Source organism: Empidonax traillii, unplaced genomic scaffold (genome assembly GCF_003031625.1).
Source record: "Empidonax traillii isolate 1590-97213 ecotype Southwest subspecies unplaced genomic scaffold, ASM303162v1 scaffold611:size485065, whole genome shotgun sequence".
Taxonomy (NCBI): Eukaryota; Metazoa; Chordata; class Aves; order Passeriformes; family Tyrannidae; genus Empidonax; species Empidonax traillii.
This window is the reverse complement of record NW_020955804.1, coordinates 287,857-301,326: the sequence shown is the minus strand read 5'-3', so window position 1 is coordinate 301,326 and position 13,470 is coordinate 287,857. Positions and strand designations below refer to the sequence as shown.

Here is a 13,470-nt window from a genome sequence, read left to right as displayed (position 1 = left end):
AAAAAAAAAGGAAATGGTTGAAAACATCTAAGACACTACTTCTGCAAAGTAACACACTGCAACAGAACATTGCAATGCATGCAAGTTGATCAAAACTGACTCTCTTTATAGCTCAGAAGTTTCCCAGGACCTATGTTTTTACCATATACATTACAGTTTTTGATAAAAGCCTTACTACACAAAGGTTTGGTTGGCTGGGGGCACAGCTACTGTGCCTCACCTGCTAACACAATCACTCTGTATTGCTCGAATGTTTTCAATTGTGTGAGGACACTCTCTATACCTGAGCTATCAATATACACTGCACAAAAAAGCACAGTGCAGAAAGCCTATACATCATTCTGAAGCCCCGTAACATTCACAGAATGCAGGGCAGAACTATGGAAAAGTGCTAGTTTGAGCCCTGCAAGCAGCTCTTTAATACAGAAGTACACACAAACCTTTTTAGGAATTATAAATCAATGAGTTTGACCACCATCAAATTGGGCCCCATTTTGAAGCAAATGCAGGCAATGCCAGGCCAAGTAATCCGGTACCACTCTTGCCTTTAATGAGGCACACACTTTAATCTTGAATTCTGCATTTAGTACTCCAAAATTCATGCGATTAAATGAATTTTGGGATACACAGTAATGACTCAAAGGTATTTCTTTTTTATGAGTTCTGATTTTCCCTAGCATCTTCAAGCTTCTTCTCCCACATGCTATCAGAAAGAATAAAAAGTAGAGTCTGTCTTGCATACTAAATTACACAGTTTTTCATTCTAGAACAAAATAACAGAGAAATGGGGCTGGGACTGATATCCTTTAGGTATATTTACTTTTCAGATATTTGATTCAAAATAGCAGCCTACTATGTTTAAAAACAAAACAACAAGGAGTGAAAGAGGAGCTAAGGATGTACCAAAATGACGACTGAAAGCAAAATATAGTTTTAAAGAGGAAAAACCCCAGAATTCCAAAAGTGAATGTGTCAGTTTCTGTGTCTAATTTATCTCAAGCTATTTAAATTATACGTTGTAAGCTTGCAGAATTTTGAATGTATATGGTACAAAGATAATAGTGTTCCTATCATTAGCATTAGTCATTAGCACTGCCTCCAAGTGAGGTTACTCACAATCCAAAGAAAAACCTTATTCCAGATTTTACCAGAACTGGACAGAGAGTATATTGGTAGCCATCAAAAAAGTGAATTTACTTTCAAGAAGTGTGCCCTCAGAGTCTCTGATGTTTTTTAAAAATGAGATATTATTTACTACTAGCTAGTATGGAAACATTACAAAAAGACTGGATATGTAACATTAAGAGAAACTGAGTACTACATTACCAAAGATTATTTCAACTTCTACATCTAATAAATGGATGCATGCTGAAATTAATATTTTAAATATTTATAAACATATATAAATATTTATAAAATTGAAGATGGTGTTTAGAAAAGGGATAATATTTAACAATACAATTTATATTTGATAATATAGACCTTACTGTAAATACTACCTTAAAACTGTTCCATCTTCTGCAAGTTTCAGGAAGTTTCCTTCTTCAATGTCCAACACCAAACCTTTGCAACTAAGAATGATTTGATTTTAAGGAAGAAACAATTAATGGTTTCAGAGGAATGTCCTCTTATCTATCAGTGATATGCAGTTACAGAAGCTATGGTGCTTCTATAGCAATGATGCTACACAAAACCATGCAAGTCACAACCTTTCAAATACTTTCATATTTGAACAATGCTCCATATAAGCATAGACATACTATTACAATGACGACTGGATTTCACTTACATAGCAAAATTCTACTGAATAAATCCAATTCCACCGTTCAGTGACTGTTCAGTGACTGTTCATAGAGATTGGTTCGAGGATTAAGATCCAAACATATACAACTAAGTCACTTCTATTAAAGAAATATTTTTTTTGTGGCAACACCTCTAGTTATTATTACTAGACTGATAACACCAGTTATTGTGGGAAGGAGAGGTAGAACATTGCTCTAAATGAGGCAACTGAATAACCAAAGAAGCATTGCCATGCTAGCCAGCACTAACAAGGGCAAGAGTTGGCACAAAGGAGAGACACTCATCAAGAGTGTCTAACTCTCCCTAATCAATTTGTATATTCCAGATAATTGAATCTACATTTACCTAGGTTGTTTGAAAAATTAGTTCAGAGCTCAATGGTTAGAATACAATTGAATAAACGAGACTGAAAAAGTAATTACACCTTCATCCTCTGTTATAAGGCACCCAAAAAAAAGAATATATGACATGAAGGCAGCAAGCAGATCCCAACCTTTCATGAATTGCACCCGGACAATTAGCATCGACACACAGCTACCAGCACTGTGGGCTTTTAGGTCCACATTAATGAACCTCCTGCTTCAATAAGAGATCAAGCCCAAGGCATCTAGATCTTAACAAAGTATCTCTTGCATCAGGCCTCAAAATGTGAGAAATAGTTACACTGCTTGTCTCATGGAAGTTGTAACCAATCTCACTGGAAGCAGTCCAGTCAAATATTGTAGAAACCATCACACAAGAATACATGCGTTATTTAGTTTAAAAATCTGTGTGTTTTTCCTAAAAAAAAATCCAGTGATTACCTGGCTTTAAAGTCCCCACCACCATGGCCTAGATAATAACACATGAAAGTTTAAAGATCAAAGATTTGAGTTCATGGTCCTGCTCAGAGACCACTGAGTTCAGAACAGGAGCTTGCATTTCAGTCTTTTGCATCACAGCTTTGTGCCTGATGTGCCACCAAAGAGCTACCCATTCGCGAATCACCTGTCCTTGGTTTCTCAGAAGGCTGTTGGGATTATTATGCCTTACACAAACAAAACCACATCTGTCAAGATAAAAATTACTAAATTCTGATGGTTACTGGATTTACCAGTTGAATAGAAGACAAAGAAGCTACATAAATAAGAGAGTAAGTCAGACTAAAAGGTTTGTGTCCAGACAGCTAGAAGCACAGACAAAGCAAGCTCGGATGCTCAGTTCTCTCTTCAAAACACCATGTTAGAAGTATCTCATGACAAATACTTGTTAGAACAAGTATTTAAAACCATAATTCTGGATCTATCAATTGGGTTTGACACTCCTAACAGCAACTGCCTAGTAAGAGAAGCTGTTTTCCAAGCTTTGTAAAAGTTATAGCATAAAGGAAGTTATAAAAAAAGTTTCTGTTATCTTCAAAGTACTCACCAGAAGTCTAAGCTGTCTGGAGCTAGAATCAGCAAGTCTTCATCATACCCCTTCTCCGTTACAAGATACTGGGCAAAACTATCATATATTAGCTACAAATGAAAAATACATGCATTAATTACATTGATTAAGTGAGATCAAACCAGGGGCTCTGGCCTACTGCCTCCACTGGGAAATAGTGCCTGAGATTATTTCTGTCATGGCTGGAAAACACACAAGACTTCTGGTGTACCTTGTCCACCACAATTAGGTTTGCAACGTTCTACCTTGAGGTTCCTGTGCTTCAAGACTGTTGGGAAACCAAGAGGGTAAATACTTAAAGACTAGTCACTATTTTCCCCTCCCCAGTCTTTTTTGGTTTTCAATTTTAAATGTCATGCTTACTGAGGTTCAACAAGCAGCTTCCAAAATAATAAATATATAACCTTAGAGGACATTTAAAAAGTATTTGAAGGAATATACACCACCAAGAATGTGCTTGTGTAAGACATGACGTGGTGGTGTGTGGCGTAACAGAAAGAATATGGAAGGTAAGCCTAGAATTGTGCAGTTCCCAGCTAGAAATAGGCTTATACATTTTCCTGCTTCTATTGTAAAGAAGATGCTTTTCCATGGAATTTCACTCAGAGCTAAAGGAAACAATGCACTTTTTCAACACAGGATAAGGCACATTTGTATGTATGTATGTATGTATGTATGTATGTAAATATGCCTATTTACAAATGGGGCAGCTCATAAGCATTTGTTCCTATATAGAATTCTGAAATATCTTGCAATTCGTGTAGGAATCCTGTGCAGTGCAAAATGTACTGTATGTGAATGGAAGCAAATTACCATGAGCATACATTACACAAGGTAGCTCCGGGGCAGAGTCCTGACATCAACAAAGAAGGACGAGTCAATGAAAGAGTACCGCAAGGGAGTTTGAAAATAAAAGTGCCAAGGGCGGGAAGGCACAGCACGTGACAACAGTTCCTCTCCGAAAAGGACAAGAGAGTTGGGTCAGGGGTGCTGACTTCCTCTAAGCTCGGCGTTTTATTATAAGCACCAGAAAGTTTTCAAAGATTGCCTGTCCGAAGTGCTGCGGACTCCTCACTCTGCAGCATCTCTGGATGTGGCGGGTAAGTGCAGGGACTCTGCCTTTATTCTCAGCGCCGCTACAGCTGGGAAAAAGCACCTTTTTCAAGGAGGAAGATATGGCTGTCCCCTTAGCTCGGGCACAGGCCTGCTGAGGAAGGGCCCGGCGAGAGATGCACTTGTGTTTCTCTCATCGCCCTAGGTTTCTCCGTGGATATTTGAGACAGCCGGCCCACGGCTCGCTGCTCCCGCCGCGGGGGTCCCGGCCCCGCACCCCTTGGAACCGGCACTTTCCCTTTCGCTTGGGCAGGCGGCGGGGAGCGGAGAGGGGTCCCCCTCCCGCGGCTCCCCCCCGGCCGGGCCGTGCCGCCGGCCCGCACTCACCCGAGCGCTCTGCGGGAGGTGGTACCGGCAGAGCGTGTGGTCCAGGTCGAAGCCCACCACGTCGCAGTCAGCCAGGGAAAAGTGCTGCTGCATCGCCGAGCCGCCGCCGCGCCGCCGCAGGCGGGCGGAGGAGACGAAGGAGGAGGAGGAGGAGAAAGAGGAGGAAGGAGCTCGGGCGGCGCTTCCTGCGGCGCGGACGATGCGGGGTTGAGCGGAGCGGTGCCCGCACAACCCCCTCGCCCCGCCCCGACGGGGCCGCCCTCACCTGCGGCACAGCCCGTCGGCGAACACGGCGTTTGCAGAGGCGGGCGCAGAGGGCGGGCGGCCGGAGGCGTGCCCAAGCGCTCCGATTCGAAAAACACGCTTCCCGCCGGGGCTTTGTGTGCTGGGGAGCAGGCGTGGGTACGGAGGGCTCCCGCTCTTCTGACTTCAGGTGGCTGCCTCGCGAACGCGGGTCATCGGGAGGGCTTTTGCAGGGCGCAGGCGGAAAGCAGGAGTCAGCCTTGATTAATGACAGGACGGCCAGTGCCCCACTGCAAGGGCCCTACCGGAGACAATTATCTTATTTATTATTATTTACATCTTATTATGTGTGGAGAAACAGTACTACTACTTCATTATGCGCCCTCAGCACGTTCGCGACGGCATCAAGGTGAGTGGTGCCGTCGACACTGGAGGCAAGGGATGCCATCCAGACGGACTTTGACATACGTGAGAGGCGGGAATATGCAAACCTCATGAAATTCAACAAGGCCAAGTGCAAGGTCCTGCACCTGCTTCGGGGCAATCGTGGGAACAAAAGCAGACTGGGCAGACAATGGATAGAGGGCAGTCCTCAGGAGAAGGACTTGGGGTGTTGGTGGATGAGAAGCTCAACATGAGCCAGCAATGTGCGCTGGCAGCCCAGAAAGACAGCCACGCCCTGGGATGCATCAAAAGAAGTGTGACCAGCAGATCGAGGGAGGTGATTCTGCCCCTTTTATGCTACTCTTGCTGTGTCCAGCTCTAGGGCCCTCAACAAAAGAAGGATGTGCAGCTGCTGGAGCAAGTCCAATGCAGGGCCATGAAGATGACTGGAGGGCTGGAGCACCTCTCCTATGAAGACTGGCTGAGAGAGATGGGGATGTTAGGCCTGGAGAAGAGAGGGCTTCAGAGAGACCTTACAGAAGCCTTCCAGTCCCTAAAAGGAGCTTATGAAAGAGCTGTAGAGGGACTTTTCACAACGGCACGTAGTGTCCCTGCTCACGGCATTGTTGTTGGAACCCTTCCAATCCAAACCATTTTATGATTCTGTGATTATCAAAGTCCCTACAGGGTATAAGCAACACTATACAGTAAACATGCTTTGTTGTACATTTAGCTTTGGAAAACCCACAAGTAACCAGCTACTTTTTTATTTATTGACAGCTTTGGTAATTGAAAAAAGAATAACACTAAGAACAGTACAGTCTGTGTCCAGAATACATAATCAAATGAATTTTTGATAGATACCTGCTCAGTAAGTAATACCATAGTGCAATTAGTAAGAAAGCGCTGTCTGAAAGAAAGTACTGTGTTTGGAGAAAAGCAAATAAATGAGAGTTACATTGATGTAGTCCTGTTCTCTGCGGTTGAACTTGAATATAGTGTACTGTTAAAGTTGGACTCAGGATGCTAAAACAGTTGGGCTTGACAGGACCTCCTTATTCTTCTCTTATTCTTTTCTCTTTGTAGACCAATGACACCATCAAAACTTTGCTTTGATTCGCAAAACATGAAAAACTCTAGTTGAATATAATCAAATAAATATATTTCCTTTTAAAATTCTTGTATAGCTATAAATAGAATAATATAAAACATGTTTGAATTGAGAACAATTTTTCTAAAACTTTTAATACAAGTTATCTTTCCATGTTGCTTACCTATACACAGCTGTAAGTGTCTGCTTTGGGGTGCATAACCATACCATCAGTCTGCAGCAGCAATTTTGATTATTTAAAATTATGATTTAATTTTTGCTGGATGACTCATTGATAATTTGGAATTACAGAGTGAAATGCTTTTGGAAATACATTCAAATAGTTTAAGGAGATAAAAAATACTTACATAAGTTCAGGTAGACACAGAGGAAAAAAATTTAAATAACGTGACCTATTACGTACATTTAAAAATTGTACAGAGAAATTCAGTGTCAGATTAGAAAGTGGGTAACACAGTAAAATACATGGATATTTGGAATAAAATTCGCACATGCTAATAGTAGGACAGGATGGGAACTTAACAGCAAGAAAGAAATGGATTGCATAGTTTTGTGTTAGCCCACTGTATAGCAGCTTCTTTCAAAGGTTGTCAGTATCTTCCAAAGACATTAATATATTTCCTAATGCTGTTGTGTGTGTATATATTTGCATGCCATGTATTATATATACATTGTATATTGTACGCACATCACATATTATATATATATATGCCCATCCTAAATTATGTAAATATAATTATACATATATATGTTTAAGATATATGTTAAGGAAACAAATATATGCCTAAATACATAAAAATTAATATGTGTGAAATCTGAGTATACCAAATGATACATTTGGGACATCACACACAACAGGGATCATTACTATCAAGATGAGGCAGCAGCCTGGGAATGCAGAGCACAAGACAATTTACCTTCCTAAAGCTGCTCACCTTAGAAAACAGAGAGCAAATTCCTGCACCACTGAAGGCAATGGCCACAATTTTGATTGACTTCAGTAGGTTCTAGAGGTCACCTACAGCTGGTGTTTCACACTATCCTCACATAAAGTTTGTCTGCCTCACAAATTATACCTGTACAGCTGTCTTATTCCAGAACTACTTTCCCCTCACCTGCAAAAGGATTCATATAGCTTCCAAAGTAGTGTTTAGATTATGGCATTTAAACGGCATAACTTTTTTTTACAGACTAAGCCTGTAAAACATTTTATACAAAAACTCACCACAACAGCAATTTAAGACACTGAAGTACTGAAACATCTGAACAGATACTGAAAATCATACATTCATTGACAGAGTCATAGGATGGTTTGGGTTAGAAGATCATCTAGTCAAACCCTCTGTATTCACTGTATTCACTGTCAACTGAAGGTAATCTTAAAAATCCAGGTTTTGTGAATGCCGCACAATTATATTGACAGTAATGACAACCTATCATAGAATTTACAACACAAAACTACTAATCATATTTAATCTTTAACCACTTTGTGTAGGGAACAATATTCACCTAGGGAGAGATTCAGCAAGTTAAATTTCAGGAATATGAAGCTGAAGATTAAATTAGAAGTTTGACAACAAGAAATAGAGAAAGTACTGCTGAAGAAAATTGGTTTTCAGTTTCTGGGGAAAGAGAAGATAAATGAGAGAACAACCTTTATCTTCAGTATTTCTAGTACAAACCTGGTAACAGGAAAATCTGGGAAGTTTACTTTCAGCACACAACCTTCCCATTTCATTTATTTTTCTTTTGTCTTAGAAGTGTTTTGTGTTTCAAGTTCTTCCTTTCAGATGAATCTTTTAAACATACTGACATCCCATTCTAGGGCCTTTCTCAGAAAGGAGCTGCCTTTAATAGAAATTATCTGCAACAACTGAACTGCCTTTATGTGTTAACAGCACCCTTTCAGCGCTGTTGTTCAAGTTTGATGGCACCATGGGCCACTCAGAGATATCTACATAACTGAGGTTGAACTGTTGGGCTATCAGGTCCTGACTGAGATTATTTTAGGTTTCCCTGTGGTTAATTTATGCACCAAAGTAATTACTTTTATGTTGTAAATACATGGTAATAGGGAAAAAATCATAAATCCTGTCCTAGTAGGGGAAATTTCTAATTGGAAGAGTTGCTTGTGGTGTGGCTCATCTGCAGCTGTAGCATCCCTCAGGCTGGGGCTGCAAGGTTGCCCCAAGAGAGATTCCTGCTTCAGCCCACAGGACCTGAAGCACAGACACCGATGGACCTGGCAGGACAGGATAGCAGCTGCTGCCCACCCTCAGTGCCCGCATAGTTTAGCAACCTACAGGAAACACGTGTGAAGTTGGAGATCTGATGTGTAAAACCCTTTTATGGACATGCAAAGGGGCCTTTTTGTTTCTATTCATAGAATTATAGAATCAACCAGGTTGGAAAAGACCTCTGAGATCATCAAGTCCAATCCTTGATCCAACACCACCATGGTTACTAGACCATGGCACTAAGTGCCACATCCAGTCTCATCTTAAAAACCTCCAGGGACCGAGAATCCATCACCTCCCTGGGCAGCCCATTCCAATATCTGATTACCCTCTCTGTAAGGAATTTCTTCCTAGTATCTAAGTTAAACCTCCCCTGACACAGACCATGCCCTCTTGTTTTACTGATGGTTGCCTGGGAGAAGAGACCAACCCCCACCTGGCTACAACCTCCTTTCAGGGAGTTGTAGAGAGTGATGAGGTCTCCCCTGAGCCTCCTCTTCTCCAGGCTAAACAACCCCATCTCTCTCAGCCTTTCCTCGCAGGAGTTGTGTTCAAGTCACTTCACCAGCCTGGTTGCTCTTCTCTGGACCTGCTCCAGCACCTCAATATCCTTCCTGAACTGAGGGGCCCAGAACATCATGCCTGATGCCTGCTTTCCATGCAGAACAGGCTCCTAACACCACGTAGTTTTTGAGCACAGGAGTGCACTAACATACCCAGGAGAGCAGAAGAAGCGTAACAGTGCAGTAACACAGATAAAGGCATAAGAACTGTGTCAAAATACCTCACCCTAGCTGTCACACCAAAGATGTAGGCCTCTGAGCGAGACAGTTATTCCAGCTCCTCCATTTTTTTGTCCTTAAGAGGGCAGCAGTACAACACATTGGAGCTTCCCTCCCAGGTAGCTTTGAATTATATGCACCTCAGTCTATTTTACTTTCCTTAAACTTTGTGTGTACTGTCCTGAGACTGTGTAAGTTGGCTTTGTTGGTTGTGTTTTGTCCCAGCTATGCAGTTGTAGCCATTTTTCTATTTTGGCAAAGGTTATGAGTTTAGTTAAAAGATGGGAAAAGGCCCTCATATTGCTATGGCAGAGTATGCTAAAAATAAGACAAGAATTTGAACAAACATGGAGTGTTTTCATTTTAGACAAGGAGCACCTTCATATGGAGAAGTAAGGTCAGAATATTTTTCCCTGTTTGTTTTTAAAAACATATGATAATACTTACGGAGCAGCATTAGTCAAATCAAAAAGTGTTGGGTTGGTTTTTTTTATATTTTATTTTAGTACACTGGTAAAAGGTAAATCTCAGGTTTGCACTTGATTTAGCTTTTCACCCATGAAATTGTTCAGTGCAGAGGTAGAAGAATGCCTCACAACCCAGCATTCCCATCCTGTACCAACAGAGTACCTCCAACCCCACTGAAACTTGATGCCCACTCTCCCTGCTGGGATAACTCTGCTCTTCTCAGCACAAACTCCCCATTTGAAAACTGTTACTTTCATCTCAGACTGAGGGGAGGACAGAGCCAACATCTCAGGCTCACCCAGTTGGCCCAGCTCAGCGAGCTCTGTACACGTCTCCTGAGAGCTCCCCTCAAACTGGGGTAGCCCCCAGACAAATATTGCTGTTGCTCTAACTTCACTCCTGTCTCAGGCAGACCCATGTATAACCTTTTGGTGCTGCCACAGCAGAGAACCACCCTTAACAACTCCTGAAAAGCCACGACACAGGTTCCACACTACAGACACTTACTAAAAATGTACCACAACCATTCTGCTTCCTCTCTTAATGCTGGATCGATAACCAGATTCAAATACAATGCAGTTGATTTGGCATAATGACGCCATGCCTATTTACACTGAAAGACCCTAAGGAGCATAAAGCTAGCTTCATCTCTGACCCCACAATCACAGCTTGAAAGAAAAACTCAGTAGTAGTGGGTGGCAGTCAAACAGGTACAACACGTTTCTAGGTTTTGGCACAAAATTGTACTTTCAATGGGATTCTTCGCATGTTTAAACAGGATTTATGGATTGGGTTCCTTGATTTTAAGTTTAGGGCATTAAGAAGGAAACACATTTGTTTAGGAACCATCAGAGGAATAAGCTCAGAATATACAGAAGCAGGCCTATGACTTATTAAAGACTGTTGCTTTAGTAGACATATATCTGTCAACATTAATTCATTTAAAGGGTAACCTGGTTCTCTGTGAGAGAAGGAAAGCTGTCAGGAATATATTTTCTTTGAAGAACTGTCACTAGCACTTTCTGTTTCTTTAGTAGATCATTAAAAGTTGAGCAAAATACTACATAATCTTTGATGCACCCCTCTGTGACAGACAGGGTACCTCGTTACTAGGTACAGAAGCCTGGTGAATATACTTAACTATTGACCAGCATTTAAGATTTGATTTGATTTGATTCTAGCAATTTGATTAAATTGATTTGATTAAATTCTAGCAATTTCAGAAGTTTTACTGTTTATTGGGTTGTTTAGTAGCCTTTTTATATGGTAAAAAATATGGACACCAACTTTTTCAGTGGAATCACATACGTAAAATTTATAGAATCTTGCTGGAAGTCGGATATCTGATTACATCTGGCACCTCATATTCCTTACATTCTGTCTCACCAGCATAGAAATGAGACTCAGGCTGTTAAAGAGACAAGATTCCCAAAACTAAACCCAATAGTTCATCAAAAGGTTAAACAGACAGTAATCCACTAGGTGCTCAGAATCTCTCAAAAGCCTGCTTATTGTCCTTATCAGCTCTCTCAGATCTTGTAATCTGCCTCAGACTGTTCCCACGCAACATGAAAGAAGGAAATGAAAATCAATTATTTTGTCAGAATGATTAATAGCCAAGACTTATTGCTGGACCCTTAGTGAATATGTATTTTGAAACTCTTCATAGTTGTTTAAAGATACTTTGAAAGATTTTTCTTTTTGAGCTGAATGGATGTTACATTTAGTCAAAAGAAATTGTACTAGAAATATGGACTTCTGGGGAAGCTATACTTCCAAACTAGACCATTTTATATTTTAAAGTGAGAGAATTGTGCAGTTTCTATGATCTATGGGACAGTATTATTTCTTCTGTGTTTAGTGGGGGTTTTTTGTTTGGATTTTTTGTTTTGTTTTGTTTTGTTTTGTTCTTTTGGACATACCGTTGCTTTATGTTTACAGTGTTAAGCATAAAATCCAGAGAAGAACTACTTATTTCTTGGTTCTCATTTCCATTCATTCATGGCGTATTCATGGACAGATAACTTAAATTGCTTATGGCTTCAATTTCTTCATGAGCAAAAGCTGAATGTGTCTAATTCAGACATTCTAAGGATTTCTGAGTTGTTCAAGTAGGTTGCAGGCTTGCATTTCAAGCCTGACACTTGCTAGTCACTGCATAAAAAAAAAATAAAAAATCGGATGTATTTCAATACATGGTCTGCACAAAAGAACAGAGCTATTGAACGGCTGATGGGAAATACCACAGTTATGAAACTGCAGACTTGAAGATAACAGAATTGGGAAAGACCAAAGACGGTCATCTTCTGCCCTGGGGCAGGATCAATCCAACTACAAACATTTCTTAAAAGTCAGTTGTCTAACTTCTAAAAATGTACCACAGAGACACTGAGGCAGTTTCTAGCAGTCCTTACATACAGAACATAAAGCTTTTTTTCTCCCTCCATTTCTAAACAGCCTCTGTTGCTCTAATGCATATTTTTTTCTTATGTTGTGTCCTATTCCTAGCACATGTGAGAACCTCATCACTGTGCACCAGACTTCTATCTATTTGAAGGCTGCTACTATGTTTTCCCACAGGCTCTTATTGTTTAATTATTTAAGATCCTTCCTTAAAGGCCGAAGGGTTTTGAGCCTGCTCGCCTTTCATTCTCAATCTGGATGATATTCATTCATCACTCTTTCATTATCACATTGGTCATTATCAAATTTTCTGGAATACAGAGTCAAAAACTGGGCACATTGCTCTAGTTTTGGTCTTACTAGAACTGAGATCAGCAACAATTAATGCACTGTAATGTAACATAGAAATCTGCTTTTAATGTAACATACAAGTTACTTAATTAATTACAATCATTACCATGTTAGGATTTTCAAGATCAAATTCTATCCTATCACTATGATGAGTAGAGAGCTCAGTTTTTCCCTTCTTTAACAATACACTGTCTTTCTTAAGGAGCATTTGATCTTCTATTCTAGAAATACTTTCTAGAATGTGTTCATTGTCCGTATGTGTTCATTGCTGAATATAAAGGACAATGAGAGTGATATTCCTTGGAGCTGCAATAATAAAAAACTAATATTAATGCTTATAAATCTACAATATAAGAGCTTATTTTGAATATAAATTGCATTTGATATTTGCTGTTCTGCTTCTGCCTCTTAAGGGTGTCTAGTAGTGATTTGATGAAAGGATAAAAAGAAAGTATGCTGGATTTTGATAAGAAAGAAGTGATCTAGAGGAACATATCCTAAAACTGAAAGTATATACTAAGCCTCAAGAAGATTCCATCATGCTGATGTACTGCTTAAAGAATCTGTATTCTGTTTCTATCTAAGTCTGCAAAGAAGATCAGAGCCACCTCTTCTACTTTTAGGAAAACAGTATGTTTGCATTAACCTATATTGTTGTGTTGAGCCTCATGCTCCTGACAGGGAGAGAGGGAATTCTGATAACTTTTAAAGCTGTGGAATACAAATTTGAGAAAATTTTTTCAGATAAAGAATTAAATTATTTTATCTACATTAAGTGAAATCTGTATCATAAGTGCTCACTCTAAGAGAGTATCACTAA

General features: G+C 40.2%; 1 protein-coding gene across 1 annotated transcript in view; it reads right to left on the bottom strand.

Annotated features, from left to right (window-relative positions):
- The window catches only part of NT5DC1 (5'-nucleotidase domain containing 1), a 132,287-nt gene extending 127,389 nt beyond the window's left edge, over positions 1 to 4,898 (bottom strand). The window contains exons 1-3 of the mRNA XM_027898640.1: positions 4,672 to 4,898; positions 3,211 to 3,302; positions 1,500 to 1,571 (exon numbers count right to left, since the gene is read on the bottom strand). Coding sequence (XP_027754441.1) covers positions 1,500 to 1,571; positions 3,211 to 3,302; positions 4,672 to 4,764 — 257 coding nt within the window. The 5' untranslated portion in view covers positions 4,765 to 4,898. The remainder of the gene's footprint in view (positions 1 to 1,499; positions 1,572 to 3,210; positions 3,303 to 4,671) is intronic.
- Between the last annotated feature and the right edge of the window lie 8,572 nt (positions 4,899 to 13,470).